The following is a 20,991-nucleotide window of genomic DNA, read 5'->3' on the forward strand; positions in this document are numbered from 1 at the left end:
ACCGAAGTGCTTGACGTCTTCCAGTATTGGGAGCAAATTGACAGAAGGAGAACGTATAAGCAGCAAGGCGTCATCGGCGTATAAGGACACTATGTCTGCCTGGCCCGCAGTACGGAGTCCTCTATGTGCGTGAAATTGACGGAGCATGTCAGCGAAGGGCTCTATTGCTATAGCGAAGATCAGGGGAGAGAAGGGGCATCCCTGTCTCGTCCCTCTAGCAATCCCAAAGAGGGGGGAACAATGGTCACCTGTACGGACCCTAGCCACGGGGTTGGAATAGAGCAATCTGACCCAGGAGAGAAAAGAGGGGCCAAACCTACAGCTCTCAAGAACCCTCCACAAGTACCTCCATGAAACCGAATCAAACGCCTTCTGCATGTCGAGGGTGGCCGCTACCGCGTGTGTCTCGGGATTTATTCTATTAATTATGTTGAAGAGGCGTCTAAGGTTCAGGGAGGTGGAGCGACCGGGAACGAATCCCCCTTGGTCCGGATGGATGATAGATGGCAAGAGGGGAGCTAACCGAAGTGCCAAAGCCTTAGCGAATATTTTGACATCGCAGTTTATAAGTGAAAGTGGGCGGTATGATCCACATTGTGAGGGGGGTTTGCCGGGTTTAAGAAGTACCGTAATCGTGGCTTCGCGGAGAGAGGGGGGGAATACCCCAGCTTCAACCGACTCTTCCCAGAGAACTAACAGGTGAGGAAGCAAAAGTCGTTTATAGCGCTTATAAAATTCAACTGGGATACCATCCGAGCCGGGGGCCTTCCCCGAAGATAAGGAATCCACCGCGTCAGAGAGTTCCTCAAGCGTAAGTGGGGAATCAAGAGAACCCGCAGACTCCGGAGAGAGAGTCGTCAAGGGAAGGGTGTCGAGGAAGGAGTCGATCTCTACCGCTGGCACCTCATCGGTGTTGGAATATAGGGTTCCGTAGAATTCGAAGAATTCATTGTTGATGTCTTGTGAGGCGACAGCCATAGAGCCATCCGGTCTCTCAATCCCTAGTATATGTGGGGACCCCGTCTCGTGACGGATCAGCCTCGCCAGAAAACGGCCTGGGCGCTCACCCTCCCCGTATCTCCTTGCCATGCCAGGGTTATCCAAAAATTTTTGCTCGCGTTCCGCCAGGGATCGGAACGTATCCAGCTCTGCCCCGATGTCAGCCAGGGTTCCCGGAGTGGAGTGAAGTGAACATTGGGCCTCAAGGGTCGATAACTTGGATTCGCTCTCTGCTAGGTTTCTACGGATCGATTTAAGAACCCCGTTCTCCTTCGACAGCGCCATCCCTCTGATGTAAACCTTGAAGGACTCCCATAGAGTGGCCTGTGATGTTACCGATCCTGTGTTTGTCTCAAAGAACTCCTCGATAGATAGCTCGAGCTCAGAGCAAAATTCCGGGTCTAGCAGGGAAAAGGGCTTCAGTCTCCAACGCCGGGTACAGCCAGGGTCTGGCCCCCAATTCATGGTAATGGTCACTGGAGAGTGGTCAGATAGGGACCTGGGGAGAATCTGTAGCTGTGTAACATTCTTAACCAGAACATTGGAGATCACCCACCTGTCAATACGGGAGTAAGAGTCATGGACCGAAGAATAGAAAGAATAAACGCGGGAATCCGGGTAAAAGAACCTCCATGCATCGACCATGGCGAGACGGGGAAGAGACGATAGCGCAGCGTAGGCTGCTCTAGAGAGCTGTCGAGGCCTGGACCCAGACCTATCGAGGGTTACATCAAAAATTGTGTTGAAATCCCCCCCCCAGAGGATAGGGACAAGGGGGAAGCTATCGAGAAGGGATGAGACCTGTACATAGAATTCTGGGTCATCTATATTGGGGCCGTATATGTTCAGTAGGACTGTCTCCCTATTTTGGAGCATAGCATGAAGCAGTACATATCTGCCCTGGGGATCTATGTGTGAGGAGATGAGAGTGAACTTGAGACTCCTATGGATGAGGGTCATGACCCCGCGGCTTTGGGAAGAGAAATCAGTGGAGAATCTGTGGGGTCCCCATGATTTGGCAAATCTTATGCACTGTTCCGTGCGGGCATGCGTCTCCTGTAAGAAGAGAACCTTGGATCCATGACGCTCGGCCAGTAGCAGTAGCTGCCTCATCTTTTTATAGTTACCCAACCCCCGAACATTCCAGCTCATAAAAGTCAAGTCACTCCCAGACATTGAAGTGAGAACAGAAATATCAGAGAAAGTACCCATAGCCAGTGGGCCAGTTGAACCACACTGCAGTAACAGTCATGGAGTACCATATCGCGGTCCGTAATTGCTGCCAACGCCAAGCTTTTTGTAACGTAACCCCCAACATGTTCCACCCCCCCCCCACATCCCCCCCCCAATCAGAGGGATGACAATCCCAAAACCCCCCAACAAAAACCAAACCAGTGGCATCAGCGCCTGGGGGCCTGCAGGCCGAATTGGCCGTGTCTCTTCGGGCACGGCAGGACAAGTGAAATGACAAGTGCCAACAGTGAAAAACTTGTACGTAGCTTGGGCGGAGATATTGCACATGTTAATGCGGCACGTTTTCATGACAATGATCATTTTAAACAGAGTACAGAATATAAAACCAGCATGACTCCAGTATAGGAAGGTGGCAGGATGCGGGTCTTCCTTGTCCGGGCTGAAGGGTAGCAGTAGGATCTTGGACAAAGAGGGGGTATTAGCCTGGGAAATGCTCGTCCAGGAACTTGGAGGCCTCTTCTGGAAGAGTGAAGAACACCCGGTTGGCGTGCTCCACCCGGAGTTTGGCGGGGTAAAGCATGGCATATTTAACTGAGAGATCACGCAGTCTGCGTTTTACCGCCAGGAAAGTCTTGCGCTCACGTTGAACGGCCACAGAGAAGTCCGGGTAGAGGTGAATCCTCGCACCACCCAGTGAGAGCTCCCCCTTGAGCCTCGCGGCCTTGAGGAGGGCATCGCGGTCACGGTAATTCAGCACACAGGCTATGATGGGCCGAGGAGGAGCGCCGGGCTTGGGTTTAGCCGTTAGGGCTCGGTGCGCGCGCTCTATGGAAAATTGCGGGGAAAGTTTGGGTGAGTCGAGGAGTGTCAGCAATGTATGTTCAACAAAGTCTTCCATTGATTCGTGAACTTCGTTCTCAGGAACGCCGATGATACGAAGGTTATTGCGTCGGGATCGGGATTCCAAGTCCTCATTCTTCCTTTCCACATCGAGGACCCGATTGGAGAGGGCAACGACCTCAGAGCGTAGAGCCCCCAATACATCTTCAGCGGAGCCCACCCTTGTCTCGAACTCCGCTACCCGGCTATCCGTCCTCTCAATATGGGCCTTGATAGAGGATATTGTACCGTTCATATCATCTAGTTTTGAATGGAGTGCGGTGAAGCCCTCCCGGATAAAATCCATCATGTTTTGGGACTCCGGTGCTGTGGTGGACGATGAAGCGGGCGCTGGAGCCTGCTCGGTGGCTTCTTCCGGTGGTCTCACCGATGACTTCGCAAACAGATTGATGGAGCTCTGTCTCTTTGAGGCCCCCTTGGTCATCCTGGCAAGGTTGGAGTTCCAATAGAGTAAATGGGGGGTCTTGGTAGCTCGAGGGGGTAAGGTGTAAGAACCTCGCGGGACGTGTTTTTCGGGGGGGGGAGGTCGGCGCCTGTAGGCCCGATGTGTTGGGGCCGTGGCGGCACGTGAAGACAAAGTCAGGAGAGATTCAGGTGAGAGTGGCCCAGGGGCCGAAAGCAGTGGTATGTAGTGGCCGCTGCGGGGGCTGGGTGGTAGTTCAGGCGAGTCTGTAGGATGTGTAGGGAAGAGCCCTGATCGACCCCCCAACGAAATGGACAGGCTGAGACTCCAAATCAGCGATATAAAATGAGCCAAGTCCCAAGGATTTTCAGACCGTGGGGTCCCTGAGAGTGGATAATGATAATGTTGTGGATGACTGGGTCCTTTTGAGAGATTGCCAGATCCGCAGGGGAGAGGGGCTCTCAGGCGGTGTAACTCCGGGGCGAGGCCGACCGCGCTGGGCGAGCACCAGCACACAGAAGGGTGGGCCCCAGGTTGCTGAGGCCGGCGCTACCCCAACGCACCATGTACCTTATTGGGCCCGGGGCCCCACAGTGTGTGTCCACAGGGGGAGCACGGTGCTAGGTGTCCAGGGAAGCACCGCCGCTCGACCCCTCCGCAGCAGCGACTCCAGCCGTCCGCCCCCAAGTCGAGAAGGACCTCAGTCCGAGGGGAGCCAAATCACAGCGGCGGTGAGGGCATACCGCGAGGCGGCGCCGGGCTGTATATGTGCCGCCCCACCGCGGAGGCCCCACAGACAGTAGACCCCCGGCGGGGGCAGGCGAGGATCCCCGCTGGGGTTCGAGACGGCTCCAGCCGTTCGAGAAGCCCGGCCCGACCCGCAGCCGAGGAAGGACGACGGCTCGAGCCGCCCCGCAGGTGGCGGAGGGGCGGAAAGATCACTGGTTCTCGGGGCTCCGGCCCCGTTCCGCGTCAGGGTTCGGCCCAGATGGGGCCCAGATCGTCCTCGATCGTGTCGCGCCCTCCGCGGCCCGGGTCACAGCGGCGGCGAGGGCACACCGCGAGACGGCGCCGGGATCCACGCGGCCGCGGCTGTGTGTGTGCTGTCCCTCCGCGATGGCAGGACACGCAGGGTCCGGGCTCCGGCGGGGGCAGGCGAGGATCCCCGCTGGAGCTTGTGATGGCTCCAGCCGTTCGAAAAGCCCGGCTCGGCTCGCAGCCGAGGAAGGACGTCGGCTAGAGGCCGCTCTGCAGGTGGGGGAAGGGTGGAGAGATCGCTGGTTCTCGGGGTTCCCGGCCCCGTTCAGTGCCAGGATTCGACCCAGACGGAGCTGGGGTCGTCCTTGATCGTGTCGCGCCCTCCGGGGTCCGGTGCGGATCAAAGAAGGTGCCGCAAGATAGGATCCTGTGACTGCCTGCCTCGGAGAGTCACGTTCAGGCGGCCATCTTGTTTGGCGCTCAACAGCGCCCCCTTCGGACCCATTCTTGAAGTATTCGGCCGAATAATACATCTGCTGCTATTCGGTACACTGCCAGAGAAGAGCTCTCCTCTGCTCTCTAGAACAGGCCGCTTCTTCATTGCAGAAGCTGTGAACAGATGATTACGGGCCTGGTTACAGGGAAGGCGCAAACACTCAAGGGGAATGGGAGAGAGGAGGTGTGAGCCTCAAGTCACATCTATACAGTATCCACCAAGCACTAATTACACACACTGAAGAAGCAGACGGGGGGGGGGGAGGGAGGGGACACAAGGATTAATTAGCGGAGGTAATCTGCAGTCATTTGCATTCTGAGGGGCTGGGACTTCCCTCCGCTCCCGCGTGTGTCCTAGCTCAAAGGGGCTTCTGGGATTCTCTTTCAATCATGCACACTTTGATGGGCGCTTTTTATCCCCCACTTTATCCCAGCCCCAAAGCACATGTGGTGCATACCTTCCTACACTTGAAAATCCCTAAACCCTGAGATGTATGCCACGCCTACAGCCACACAAGACTCCGCCCCTTTGCACAAGGTTCCGACCAAACAAGCCAAGAAGGAAAACTAGGTTGTTGCTGTCATTGGAAACACGTTTGCAGTTTGCACTTTACAGTGGAATTCAATACATTCAATTAAATTGGCTATTCGTAACCAATCGAATTGCATAGGACGAATGGCATACGCCTACCATAAAATAAATACACACAAAACCGAGAGACGATATTTTTTTCATATCGTGTTTTTGAAAACGTTAAAAAGTTTGCATATTTTAAACTCCAAGAACCAATACAAAGGTTTTTTCCTGAAACTTGCAGTACCGAAATGGGACATTTCACCTTAGTTATTTTTCACGAGGTTATCGTGCAGTGGTGATTGGTCCAGCCTGCAAACGTGATGGCTGCGGTTCAATCCCCGAGGTAGGATTTAATTCATGACTTCAAAGAGGGCCTTCAGTGTTTCTCACTTTAGCTGGGGCAGGCGGTGGAAGTGGGTGGACTCAGTGACTCACCCACGTGTACCCTCGACTTGAGCCTTGGCAAACTGGCCAAAAAGAATGAAGGCTGAAAAAATAAGAAACGCTAAAGACTGCTTTCAATCCGGTGTCCAGTTAAGTGTGCGCGTCAGGTTGATTGCACACAATGACACCGAATTGAAAGCAGTATTACAGCGTTTGTTTTTGCTTAAGCTTTCATTCTTTTTGGCAAGTTTGCCTTGTAATGCTTAAGCTTTCATTCTTTTGGCAAGTTTTCCTTATAATGCTTAAGCTTTCCTTCTTTTTGGCAAGTTTTCCTTATAATGCTTAAGCTTTCATTCTTTTTGGACAGTTTGCCTTATAAGGCAAAATGGCCAAAAACGATGAAAGCTTAAGCAAAATAAACGCGGTAATATTCAGTCCAGCAGTATTACCGCGTTTATTTTGCTCCAGTCTGCATTCTTCTTAGTCCCGCCCACACCTCCAGCCGATTGGCTACCGGCAGCGGTCTTTTGTAGCCAATCGATGGACAGGACCGAAAACCCAGAGACTCCAGGGTCTTCCAGTTCCCAGGAGAAGAGGCTAAAAACCCGGAGTCTCTGGGGAAAACCCGATGGTTAGGCGGGTATGATGTGATGCCTTCAAAGAGCCCCTTTAACTCTTAGTGGAAAGCTGGACACGACGTGGGCCACGAGAATTAAAAGGGGCAAGAGGGGAGGAGACAAAAGGGCGACAACGCCGCGGGGGTGCATTATCTGCAAGCATGTAAGAGTGGGATAGATGGTATTGTGGTTCACGATGGTGATGGATCAATGGCAGAGCAGGCCTTGGGCCTGGGTGAGCAGGGCAACTGACATGATGCCACATTAGCCCCCTGCCATGCCAGCTCAGGGGAGGGAGGTATTGGGTTGGATGGCAGTCTTTCAAGGGCTCCTTAGCGCTATCGTTGTGGTTGAAGGCATGGCATGTGCCCTATTGTAATGTAAGGCGCGCCAGCAGGAGAATGGTGTGCTTTTTATCACAATGCAGCACGGCTGTCCAAACCAGCAGAGGGCAGCCTTTGAAAGGCGGCCTGCCACATGCTGGTTTGACAGCCACGCTGTATTGAAGGCATTAACTCTTCACTCTTGCATGGGAGCGGGAAGTGAAGCAAGAACAGTGCACTGCTGCTGGTTTTGCAGTGCCCCTCTGTTTAGCTTTGACAGTGCCCCTCTGTTTAGCTTTGACAGTGCCCGGTTGAAGGGCGAAGTGAAAGGGGATTCCCTGGACACTGCCAATGCCGGCCTTGATCAATCGCGTGGCAGGCGAGGGTCCACTTTCTGCCACATCCAATTAATTGTGCTGGGCTTAATCATTAGTCTCAACTCAGAACATCCGATTTAAAGCACACTAACCATGTTGCAAATCTGCCAATTGACACACGGCTCCTCCTTCATTTTAAAATATTCGGTGTATTAGATGCGTGGTTTGCCAGATTGTGAAGTGCAAGCTGAGAATCCTTTCACGTGGCAGTTTTATGTGTTGATGCTGCCACCTACTGGAATCATTGGGAAACCAGAATCTGAATAGCCGTGGATCTGAATGGCATTCTGCACGAAATGATGACTCGGCTAGCTGGGCTCCCGAAGAGGACTGTCCCTGGGCACTGTTCTTGTACGGTGCTGTTTATTTTTTTCATCATTGTTGCACATTTTATGTTCTCCTGGAGGTCGCGCCATGAAGCTGGTTGTTGGTGGCGTCTCCAGGAATCTTATTTAGGTTATACACGCTGGGCCCCAAAAATGGGAGGCCGGGTGCAAATATTGGCGGAAGCGCAAAATCAGAAATGAAGCCATGCTGCATAGCTCTGGTGAGGAACGAGCTTAAAGCACGTGGACAACGCAACACAGGCATTAACCCCTTAAGTACCAAGGACGAGTATGCTCGTCCTTTTTTTCATAGACTTGCATAATAGCCTGGCACTTAAGTTAAACCATCCCATTATGTGCGCACATAAACACAACTGATTAATTAATTAATGGCTTCTCTGCTTCACATCACCGGTTTTTGTTTACTCTCAAAATGACTATGCAATCTATCGGAGTGGGAGGAAGGAACATCTGAGTTTTCCTTCCTGCAGCATAACCACATAGTGCAGATATCTCAACCGGAGGCACCTAACTTGGTGCGCTAGCTAGCCTTCAAGTCGACATGAGCTGCGTAGATGTAGGTGACTAGGAACCAACCTGCATGGTTAACGCGCACAGGAGCCCCCACGTTTGCACATGTATTGCCGTTACTGGAAGGGACGGGGTGGCAACGCTGCAAATGCAAACCTAACAAGTCGTGTCCCTGTAAGGGATATAATACAGGGGGGCATTTCTAGATTAAACATCCTTGCTAATGCCACCTTTGCTTTACAATGAAAGGCGTTCAGACTATTATAATATCCCATATATGGCCACTGAGCTGCGCGGTACATAGCATTATAGATGACTTGCCAGATCTCGGTGAATTTAGCAGACCAGCAGGTACATATTAAACCGGACTAGGCCAGCCTTTCATCATCGCGCTGCGGCTGATGGCGAGCATCACTGTGGAGGATACGCCTACTATTCACGCGCATGGAGCACATTCTTCTGGGACGCCTCCCCTGGGCCTCACATCCACCATCCATCGATGGTAGGCACCTGGGGTAATGTCACATGGTTTTTGTATAGCGCCTACTGCCATTGGTATGGCCTCGAAACGCTGTGGGATGAACGCCCTTCGGAGGATTGTAGTCAGAGATGCGAGGTGTGAAAGAAGGATTTCTAAAATGTGTCAATTTTCCAAAAATAAAACTGTTCTGCATCCATCAATAAATAGTAACTCCCTGCCTCACATCAATTAATATTTATTAGGAGGGCATGGAACAGGGAACAAAAAAGGAAAGGACACTAACCATTAATGTGGCCAGTGAAGAGTATCTAATGTTTCTATGTTCATTTCACTTATCAGTTAGAACGAGGACATAATGTATAAGTAATGTTGCTTTGAGTAAACCAACAGACAACTCGGTGTGCATTTAACAAATATTAGCACCCTGGATGGGGGTTTCAAGGGACCTCCCCGTCAATCGGGATGCTTAAAATGTGGGCTTTACCTCATGGTATTGCCTATGTTCTGAGTCCTCTGAACAGCGGATGGCCTCCATCTTACTTCTGGGGCACATTTCCACTTTTTCCCGTCCCCCCCACAAGCCTCAAAGTCCCAGCCACCACCTCATCTCCGCTCCCATCCAATTGATGCACCACCCCCTTGCTAACTTGTGGCCAGCAACATCATCTCGCCTACCACCCCCCCCCCCCCATGCCTCTCGTGGTCAATGGCAGTCATGACGAGATTGAAAACATGTGTATTTCCCTTCTGTCTCATGGTGACCATCTTGTTTGGTAGTTTGAAAGTTGAGAAATGGCAACCACGTCGATTCTCAACTAAAAAAGAAAAACTGTTAGCACCCCCTGAAATCTATGAAGATACCTGTAATTCCTGTTCTCCAGCATTGGTAAGTAACTTATTCCTTCTATTAATTCATGGGCGGCCTTTACAAATAGTGTACAGTGTGTGAACTGAATCTCCTCTACAGGCTTCACATTTGTACAGCGAAGCAGAGCTGGTAAAATAGTTCAGTGAGTTTAGTGCTTGCCACTGAGATCTGTGAGATTGGCAGTTAGAATCCTAGAAAGGCCAACTCAGCCTTTCATCCTTCTGAGTTTGTAGGGAGTACCAACTCCCTACTCCCTGGTTTCCGGTTTTCAGGTACAATTGTGTGCTGCTCTTGCACTTTTGGTGTGGTGGTACTCACTTTTGGTGTGGTGCTGGACTATTTTTAAGACATAGATTCTTACTATGGTTCCCCTTGCTTGTAGGACACACCGGGCAGTGTTTGAGTTACTAGAGGTCCATCCAATCCCATAATAGTGTGCTCTGTATCCAGGGACACACCGCTATGGTTGAACTCTTTCAATCTCCTATTTTTGTGTTTCGGTACTTTTTTGGTCTTTAAATGTAAAACCGAGTTATATTCTAATATTTTACCATTTTCTCTTATGATTTCCTGAGAAATAGAGGGTGATTCTCTGATGGGCCACCGAGTCCCTGAAACGCGTAGGACTTAATACATCATTGCCCTCATTTTTTCATTTTTTTTTTGATTCATCGTTTTGATTCTATGAACCGTTCTTGTGTATGTATGACACATCATTGTTTATTTTTCATTCCTGTCTGTGAATTTGGCCAAGACCCCAAGAGTAATGGTTATAACACCAAAAAATCTTCTACTACAATTTCTGTGCTTTACTTGGATGGTTCCGATTACATTTATGGCACCTTGTTATCAAATGGCGTATAACTGCATGATTTAATTCTGTGGAACCACTTGATCCAACCTATGAATGAGTGCGCGTTTGTGTTCTGAGCAGATCCTTCCCAGACATCTCTTTGCACAATGACCTGGGTGCCAACCTGGAATTTAGAAGGGTGTAGAACCCCAAAGGTGTTTGGGCTTGCTGCCAGGGTGCTCCTATTGGCCTCTGTTTTACAAGAACAGAAGACAAATCTGTAGGCAACCACAAAATACGCAAAGTGTTTACAAATGGTGGGTTTACTTTGTAACTCATTTTCTTTGTCCTGGCAGGAGGCCCAGGGTAGCTGCGCTGTAATGAGGGTTGCCCTTCAGGTCTAATGTGTTGCTTGTAACGTGTCTTGACAAAGGGAATTGATGGCCCTGCTCGGACTCTATATGTCTCATACCAGCATGACTCCTGACTCTACGAGGGAATCGTCATCAAAAGGAAAAACCTCTTCTTTGTCAAAAAATGATAGAAAAGATCTGTTTAAGACCTCCTCAGGAGACCTTCACAGGTCATCCACGAGTTGAGAATTGTCGAAGCATAAATCAAGCTCAAAAAAGGCGAGAACGTCTCATGAACCAGCGCCACAACCACTGCTGTCGTCGACGGGCGTTCGGTTGTCGACGCCTTCATTACCATCAGCGCAGATTATTCCTACAATCGCTTCGTCGATTCAGACGACGATGATTGAAAAGGTGGCGTCGACGGTGGTCCCTCCGGAGGGCTGGCAACCGGAGGTGTACGATCCGATCTTACCAGAGGCCCTGTTACAACAGGAAGCAGCCCTCTCAATATCATCTGTGGAAGATGACTGTGAACCGGTGGTAGGCCCAACGGATCTGGGATTAGAGTGTCAATACGTTGACAGTCTCGAGTGGACGAAGTATCCCAGTTGCATCATCGTTACTGATCCCCTAGGCGGTGTTGTCCTTGGAAGTGTTATCCACATTGCAGACTCTATTGAGCCGGTTGGAGGCAAAGTTGTCTCACATTGGTGCACCTGCAGGGGTACCTACTACGCTTGCCGACAACGAACCAGGTCTGGCCCCGCGGTCAATGGCCAGGGTACCAACAGCCCGTCCGGTTAGCGAGGATCCTCCACTCTCACACCCAGTGGACGGAGAGTTACCGGATTCCGATTCAGAACGTGGAGAGTCTTTTTCAAACATATCGTCCCCTTCAAGAGATCCAACATGGGAATTGGAGGCTGAGGTGGAAGCAACCATCACGCCGGATGAAATCGGTTCCTTCCACGCAATGATGGATAAAGCATGTATAGAGTTCGCCCTGACTCTGGAGGAGGAAAAGAAAGACTGCTTCTTATTTGATCATATGGGGAAGAAGAGGAAGTCTGTATTCTCGGTCCCCATTCTAGACCACGTCTGGCAAGAAGGGTTACGAACCATGCTCCATCCGTTTTCAGAGCCTGCGGTAAAAGGCGGACTGCAAAAGAAGTTTAAAGCTCCGGAGTCTACTCCAATGTTTATCTTCGCAGCCATCCCCAGAATCAGTGGTATTGGCAGCTGCTGCTGCAAGAAAGGCGAGGTCACAGCATAAATGCTCAACCCCCCCCCCCCGGACAACGAGGACAGGAGGCAGGATGTCTTTGGCAAGAAAATGTTGTCGGTAGGAGCGACGACAGTGAAGGCAGCTAACTCACTGGCTATAATGGCGAGATACGACAGAGAAATTTGGCACCGTTTAGCCCCCATCCTTTAACATCTGCCGGATGAGCACAGAAAATCTGCTATGTTGCTGGTGCGTGAGGGTGAAGAGGCGTCAAACCACTCAATTAACATTGCCGTAGATCTGGAGTCCCTGCAAGTGCAAGGTCCCTGGTCGGAACGTTGGGCTCTAAAATCATTCTTGCCATGCATAAAGGGATCGGTCGTAAGAATATTGTCGGACAATACAATGACAATGTTCTACCTGAGAAAACAGGGAGGTACTCGTTCCAGAACACACTCGACCGAAGCTCAGGAAATATGGCATTGGGCTCTCTAGCAGAAAATAAGCATATTGGTTTACCACCTGCCAGGAGTAAAAAATGTACAGGCGGATTCTCTCAGCAGGGAGATGAATCGACTGCACGAATGGGAGTTGGACGACCAACAACTGACGAAAGTTTTAAAAAAATGGGGCCATCCATCCCTAGATCTCTTTGCGACGAGAGAGAACAAGTGCACACAGTATGCGAGCAGATGGCCACAACCAGACTTACTGGGGGAAGCATTCTCCTTCCCATGGACGGGCAAGTTTGTGTATGCGTTTCCTCAGTTTCCGCTCATCCGAAGGACTCTACAATGGATTCACAAATACCCATGTCGTGTGATCCTAGTGGCCCCTTACTGGGCGAGGCAGTCGTGGTTCTCCGACCTACTCCAGCTGTCGATAACGCAACCAGTGCGGTTCCAGAAGATTCCGAACCTTCTATCTCAGGACAAGGGAGCAGTTTGGCATCACGACCCGGAGGGCCTCAGCCTGACAGCCTGGCTCCTGACTTCTCTGAATTTGGGGCTCTGACCATTTCATCAGATTGTCGTTGAATTTTGCAAGCAGCGCGGGCTCCGTCCATGAATACTTCGTATGCATGTAAGTGGAGGAGATTCTGCATGTGGTGCAAGGATCAACCAGGATTAGAACCCCTGAATATCACGGCAGAGCAGATTCTTCCATACTTGCTGCACTTAGCAGAAAGGGGTTTATCTTTTTCTTCGATAAAGGTTCACCTGGCGGCCATTTCGAGATTCACTCGTAAAAGACATTCAACACCATTGTTTAGTGATCGATTAGTTAAACATTTCCTAAAAGGCTTATTCCGAACATTTCCTCCAACCAAAAAGTTTCCTCCGAACTGGAGTCTCAACCTAGTACTGGCGGGACTAATGAAGGCGCCTTTCGAACCTATGTCGTCATCTTTAAAATTCTTATTGTGGAAATTAGCCTTTTTGGTGGCTATTTACTTTGGCAAGACGACTTTTGGAACTACAGGCGTTGATTATCGATCCGCCACACTTGAGGTTTTACAAAGACTAAGTGGCATTGGCAACCAATCATCATTTTATACCAAAAGTTCCAACTATATTCCACAAACATTCTTCTATTGTACTGCCGACATTCTTCGCAACACCCTCGTCTGTCGTGGAAAAAGCTCTCCATACATTGGATGTAAAGAGCTCTGAAGTTTTACCTCAATCATACTCAAGACTTTAGAGGTACAAGACAACTATATGTGGCTTATGGCCCTTAGGCAAAGGGAAAAGCGATCTCAAAGCAAGGACTTGCCTGCTGGGTATCGTCGACGATTTTTTTGCCACTCGAAAGAAGGGAAGCCGCTGGAAAAGCACCCAAAGGCCCATTCAACGAGATTCACTTCGTCATCGGCGGCATTGTGGTCCGACATCGCGCTGGGGGATATCTGTCAAGCGGCATCCTTTTACCCGACATTAATGCCGCATACATTTACCCGACATTATTGCCTCGAGCAGCAACATGCAGAGGATATACCGATGGGACGAGCAGTCCTACGACACCTGTTTCAGTAAGGTAAGCCCCATAGAGGGGTGTTTTCCTTCTATCAATGTATCTTAATTGGCTGTTTACTGTTAATGTACCATGACTGGAAAATGTTTCCATGGCTAAAGGCATGTGTGGGTATGATGATATTGGTTTGCATTGCACACCTCCAAATTAGGGGTACTGCTATACAATCTATTCTAAGCACGTGAATCCATGAAAGATCTAGTGCTGCAGAAGGGAATAGTTTCTTACCTGTAACTCAATTTCTCCAGCATTGTTGTCTTTCATGGATTCACTACGTCCTATTGGGCCAGGCGTAAGCGGGCCAAAACGACGTGGATAGGACACAGAAGTTTCGAAATGTTTTCCTATGGAAAAAGTCTTTATAAATATACCGAGAGTTCCCAGTCCGACGACGGAATATTCTAAGCATGTGAATCCATGAAAGATACCAATGCTGGAGAAATGGAGTTACAGTTAAGAAATTATTCCCAAAGCTTGTCTTGGCTGAGGACCGGGTCGTAGCTGAAGACTGGAACTTCCTGTTGTGACCTCTTGCATGTGGTCACCAGAGGAAGTAAGTTTGGGGCGGCTGACTCTGGCTGGATCCTGAGATCCGGCTACACATCTGGTGCTGGATCTCTGATCTGGCGAGAGCCATCCCAATGACCAGCGCTGCTTGTATACCTGTATGTGAGGCTCCTGCAGTTTCTGAATGCAGGCTCTAGTGCTGCATGTTCTGAACGCTCATTGAAGCATGGGTTGTGCAGTGGGAGCAGCCTGCACTGCAATGAGCAGCCTGCTTTCAGAAGACTAGCAAGTGTTCTGAAAGCGGTCTGCTCAAGGCAAAGGATCTGCAAGAGTCGTGTCTGGGACCTCCTGGGTCTGGAAGACATTTATTGGAAGACGCTGCATTTGGATGGTGTCCTGGCATGTGGCTCCTGTGCAGCCCTATCGTGCTAACCCAATATTTAGAGGAGTAGAGGGTGGATTTGCCTGTCATGCTACTGGGATTAATCCGGCACATCGCTGCGATTTGCATGGCCTCCAGATCGCCTCCCCCACACAGAGCAGGGCATGGTGGCGAGGGGACAGCATCTCACCACCATGCGCCGCCTTGAAGGGCGGAGGGCGTGGTCCGCCTGGACCACCTGTCAGTATTGGGAAATGATTTATTGCTATTTGTGACGTGTGGTTTTTAAGTCACATTTTTGGTTATGTCGATGTAAGAAATAAAAATGTGTCCGATATGGCATTCAAAAAGAGATGGTGTATTGTTTGTTACTCATGCCTCGGCATGGCCCCCTGCAGAGCCCAAGTCTCCTTAGCTATTATCACCTCAGCCCTCTAGAATGAGGGGCTAGAATATCCTCGCTACCTGCATCACAAAACACGCAAACAACCGCTTGGGTTACTCGTTTTTTCATTTGCAAATAAATTCACAGGTTGGACATTATTTCAAGTTAAGGTCTAGTCTTGAAGCTTACCTCGAATAAATTATCGAGTTAGTAGTCGTGGTAGACTGATCAGAGTACATTCTTCATGTAATGACCTTAGGAAACACAAACAATAAACCCCTGGTTAGCGTCCTTCTCCTGCACACCAAAACTGTGTATTTCCTACATGGCGTCCAGAGCGACCAGCACTTACTTGAACGGCTTGTCCTCTGTATATAGGAGCACAATGATATCGCATCTCTCGTTCCAAACAGTTCACATCCCAAAGGGCATCCTCCACTTTCCGCGACATTCTTAAACCTCATTAAGACATCTTCTAATAAAGTTTGACTGTGGTACACATCGGCCACTCGATAGCTTCCTCATCATATTTGACCACCAACACGTACTTTATATTATGCCCAGTAGATCGCATGGATGCTGTCAACTCATCAACTCTCACTTTAAGGTGTCGCTACGTTAAAGTAAAACAGGCCTGCACTTCGTGACCAGTGAGTTTTTCACTCTCATGATCAGATTTACACACATGGACTCTGGCGTCTTTATCACTGTACTGTGTACGCACATATATACAATGGCTATATTCATACTGCTGTACCAACAATAAAGACCGCGCATCTGCATGCATTAGGGGCCAATCAATATTTTCGTTTAGCCCAGATTCAATATATTGATATATTCAAATCTACACTTAAAATGTACGTTATTACCACTATGGCAGTGCCTGCCAAGTGCCTTTCCCATGTCTACACAAAAGCCCAAACGGTTAGTATTGGCAATGCCTTTTTTTTGTTTGTATTTATTTTGTTACATCTCTTGACGCGTGCCTTGCCGGCTGCAGCAAAGACAACAACTTTCAGTTGGAAAATCTGAGGCCGACCTCTGATCTGCACTTTACAAGCACACGCTTTTCTGTATTTACAGGGACGCTGTTGCGTACCACACTGTAGTAAGTGCCAACGAAGAGCCTTCAAGGCTGGCTGCTCAAGCCCCCGAGCATTCATTATTGGCAGGGTCAGACTGGGCCATACAATTTGGCTCTGGCATCAGTGAACAGGTGGCCACATTCACGTATGGCAATTAGTTCTCTTTTGTTTGTGTTGCAAATTGTGCGCTCAGATGAATATTTGTCGGCGACACTGGTCAAAACTACTGGCTTCAAAGTGATGCTACTCAAAGCGGCCCATTGTGTTCTCCTGAACTAGCCCACACTTGCATGTTGCACTTCATGCATTGCCCTATAGGCCAGTCCGAGCCAGATTATTGCCTGGGCTCGAGCTCCATGCACTGATATAAGATGACGCCTATAATAAGGTAGTTGCCTGTGCAAGCATTAAGGCAATGTGGGACTACCTAATTTTGACATCTGTTCTCATGAGCCTCACCCCAGCTCAGTCGGTGCTGGTGCTCAGGTGTGAGTAAAATGGCAGGACCTGGCGGGTTCTCTATCCAAAGCTGAATGAAACAAAGGGCACTGTCAAGACGCTGGACACTGGTTGATGGCGCTTTTCAGAGCAATACCGGGCACCTGATTGAATGGGAATGCTGGGGGTCTGTCGGGAGATTTGCAGGGGAGGAGGGAGGCAGCCAGAGCATTGCGAGCGGCTGGAATCCTGCTGGACTAGGGTTGGGCTCTCCTAGAATGGATCTCCATAATCCAGCATTTTCCAGCCCGTCTCTACCCTGTTAAGAGGACAGTGCGTCATCTTGAGTCCCGCCGGGGTACTTGGCAGAGACCCCCTGGAAATTGGGTGGGTTGTGCATTCAAGTGACTTGTTGATAAACACTGAGATGCAATATTTCAAAAGCGTGTTCTGATGCAGGTTTGGTGTGAGCAGATCAACTTGTTAGAAAGAGACGCTATTGTAATTGCGTGGGGTAAAATGCAAGACCTAAACATGTGTGGGGGTTGCACGCATATGAAGGAGATTTACCAGAGCAGTCACTGTATCGCAACCTCCCCCATCCACACATACCTGTTGCAAATTAAGCATTCTACTCTGCTTTCGAAGAGTGCCACCTCAGAAGCTTTACCATCCACATCTTGTTTCTGCTTTTCTTCCAGGCTGGACACCAACACCGCCACTACCACCACCATGACCAGCGCTTGGTCTGCTGTCTGGGTGAAGATTTCCTCCAGCTGGGTGGGCCTGCTCCTTTACCTCTGGACCCTAGTGGCCCCCATCATCCTCAAGGACCGCGTCTTCAGCTGAAGAAAGAACAGATGGCCAATCCAACCTGCCTAGGATTGCACCAGGCACTGCAGCACTCCATGGACAGCCATTGCATCCACACAGTTTCCTCTCTTTGGAGCGTTGGGGAGGGATAGAAGCAGGCATCTTTGGGGTTTCTTTCTGCTTTTATAGGATTTCCTTTTTTTTTTCCTTTTCTGCATTTGCTGCCGTTTACCTTCGACTTCGTATTTGTCGTATTTTTCTTCCCCTCTTTCTGCTCTTACACACTTGATTTTTCTTTCCCACGTGTCTTTTGCTCTTTGTCGTTCATCAGTTTCCTCACATCTTCACCCTATCTCCCAAATTGGCTCCAAGTATGTTATCCTGTCTCGCAAACATGTTCTTTGGAATCCCTGTACACCCACAAAGAAATAACCTCCAACACGTCTAATTGATATGTAAATGAGACCCGTTAGTATAGTCTGTATTATTTTTTTTAAATGGAAGAAATGCTCTGAGTTTGTGGTAAATGCTGTGGCAATTTATCCGAAGCCAACAGTACCGTTTGTAAGGTCCGCGGAACTCTGGGCCAGCGATCACTCTGGACTTTCATGCCATCATTGTGGGAACACAGCCTTCGGTGTACAGCGGCATGAAGCGGGACCAGGCCTCGCCCCCAACACCAAGTGTGTCCTCTCTGGCACTGGTGTGGTAAATCCGTCCGCTTGAGATTCTACAAAGGGAAGTGTGCAAAATGGAATATGTGCATTCATATGCTTGCTTGTAACTGTAAATACTTAGCAAAAGGGTGTTCTGTTGCGGCTCGTGGGCAGTTGCGCTCTCGGTTCCTGCGTCAATGACTTCTTGAAACTTTCATCCCAGCTAGTGGCTCATTTTCACTTGCCTGAAGTGCCTGCGGTCCTCATTTGGGATGCCTTACTGCCGGGTCCTTGTGCACCTCCTATACCCCACAATGCCTCATGCAATAGTCTTGGCCCTGCCAGAGAAGATACTGGGGGTCCCGGTGCCACTGTGCCTTAAATGCCGACGGACGCGCAGCCTTTATGCCCCAGTGTTGACAGCATTCACAATTTGTAATGTTTTATTTATTTTTATGCCACAGTTGCCTTAAGTGATCAGTGCTTGAATCCGACCATTTATATATTTTATAGTTGCAGAATACGTGCCTTTTGTAAAGAAAATGGATATTGAGATCATATTTATTTTACAATTGCGAATGATTCTGAAATGTGCAAGCCAAAATCACTCATGACTGTCTGTCCCTGTCTCCGGCAACTATAGGTTTTAATTTCTTATAACCTGAATTGGTATAAGAAGTTGTTTTCCTTTTGCACTTTTTATTTAAATAAGCAGTTTACCCGAAGTGGTCGTTTTAGACGAAAAACCCCCTTCACATTTAAAAAATAAAAATAAACTGTACCCTCAAAAGAAAGGGATTGTTCGGCTACTGCAGGGGAATGGCAATCATACTTGCTCACAGGTATCAGTTAATGGCCTGTAAGGAAATGCGACTTGGCACCTTCCTAATGCCTCTGAAAGGCATTGGATACCACCCATGTTGTCTGTCAGTATTTGTTCCATTCCCGGTTTTATGCTCAGAATAACGAGCTGATAACTATACTGAAATATAACCAGACCATTTGATAGTAATGACATCCTCCCACATCAGTGGTCTCCAGCCTGTGGTTCTGATGCTTTGGACTATGACCCCCAACATCCTTCACCATTGACCCGCTGGGTAGGGCAGTGTGAGTTGTAGTCCAAAACATCTGGCAAGCCAATGGTTGCTGACCCCAGCCCTATGGCTAAACGCTGCAGTCATGGTCTCCTTAAAACCACACAACAGACAACAAATGAGGGCTGTAGTGATTTTTCATCCCCTGTGGTTGTAGTGGGCCACGATTGCACACGCCGGCTGGTGCTGGTCTCTGTGATGTCCTGCAGGTAGGAAGTGGAGCAGTTGCTTGTCTCTGGCAGGTCCACATAGGACCGGTATGCACGTCCCAGCAGTGGTGGCCCTTGTACAGTGTTGTGACCACGCTAGCCATCCACCGAGAAGAGTTACGGAATAGTATATTTCAAATGCAGTGTACTCCCTTGTTTGAGCACTTCTTTAAAGCAAGAAGTACAGTTTGGCCCTATGCTTGCATTATAAGTGGCCATGTTCACTCAAACATTAAGCCACAGTCACTCCCTAGTGTTTTATGAGGTGCCGACCTCTCAACGGAACAAGCAAGGCCATTTATTTTTGTTAATACGGTTAGCTGAAAGACCTACAGCCCTTATGCAGAACTGATTGTGAGCTTGTTTTGTGCCTATTGAACGTGTACTAAAATCATATGTTTAATAAAATTGGTATTAAAGACCTTTCCGCAGTTGTCCGTCACTAAGCCGCCCAAGCGTGCTCTGCAGACTACGCACGCATGTTATAGGACTGGGCTCCATCTTGCATGACTTGTGCTGCCTAAGAAACCACTTGATTATTTCATTTAATTTGGTGCAACTGCAAATGGTAACATTGTTTCACTTCTGTTCTTTGGGGGGAGTTTCTTCCCTGCCCTGCATAAATGATGCTGCTCAAAGTATAATGGCAGCTATTTGTCTTTTGATTATAACACTAAAACAACACCAGCAGAAATCAATGTATTGACACAGATCTTTGTAATCTACTCCCAATTACGAGACCCACGAAACCAAACAAATCGCATGTTAATCAGGTGGTGAACACCACCAGCAGTTTGGTTACCTGCGATGTAGCCAGTAAATTAATAACTTTATCTCGTTTAAAAATGCAAGCTTGTGTAGTTAGTTATAGCTAATCCCTGTGCATTCTACACCTTTTAACTGTCATGGTAAGCTTGTTGTGACTTGTATGGCCAGCATGCTTCTACCAATAAAGGTTGGTGAACCTCATGTCTTGATGGAGACTAGCGAGCCACTAATTACACCAGCCAAAACATATGTGAACAGTTAAACATAATTTAAAAGCAAGAGAAGAAATAGCCACAACAGTATATTGATGTATTGTTATATTGTGGTCTACAGACTGCTAAGGCAAACACAACACTCACGGGAGCCCCAGAAAGAAGACCAACACACAATGATACAACGTGCTTCCCACGAGTGGAATTCAGACTGACAGTGGCGGGGAAGTCGGAAACCGTTAAGTGTTGTTGGGGGATGGATGGTGGTGTGCTGGAGGTGGCTGTGGACAGCGGGGTCTGGTGAAGAACCACCCAACCCTGAAAGCATAAAGGGGCAGGGTTCAGATCAGAAGGGGAGGGGCAGCTTTCAGCATGCGGTCTTCCAATGTCTTTATTTTTTGAGCAGTTTTCACTTAAAGATCAGTATTAATAATTGAAACTGTCTATTCAAATAATGAATCATGATAAAATGGTTTTATCTTGGTCCCTGGAAAAGAAACAAATTGTCAGACCATACCGTCGTGTATTTTAGGCTGCTCTTTTGCATTAAACTGCACCTGCTCTTTGTTTTTTCTTCT

General features: G+C 48.8%; 1 protein-coding gene across 1 annotated transcript in view; it reads left to right on the top strand.

Moving 5' to 3' along the window:
- SERINC2 (serine incorporator 2) overlaps positions 1-19,856 on the top strand; it is a 308,632-nt gene extending 288,776 nt beyond the window's left edge. Inside the window, exon 10 of the mRNA XM_069623045.1 lies at positions 17,360-19,856. Within this exon, the coding sequence (XP_069479146.1) occupies positions 17,360-17,507 (148 nt within the window). The 3' untranslated portion in view covers positions 17,508-19,856. The remainder of the gene's footprint in view (positions 1-17,359) is intronic.
- The last annotated feature ends 1,135 nt before the right edge of the window (positions 19,857-20,991 follow it).

Source organism: Ambystoma mexicanum, chromosome 11 (assembly GCF_040938575.1).
Source record: "Ambystoma mexicanum isolate Mex_15411 chromosome 11, UKY_AmexF1_1, whole genome shotgun sequence".
Lineage (NCBI taxonomy): Eukaryota > Metazoa > Chordata > Amphibia > Caudata > Ambystomatidae > Ambystoma > Ambystoma mexicanum.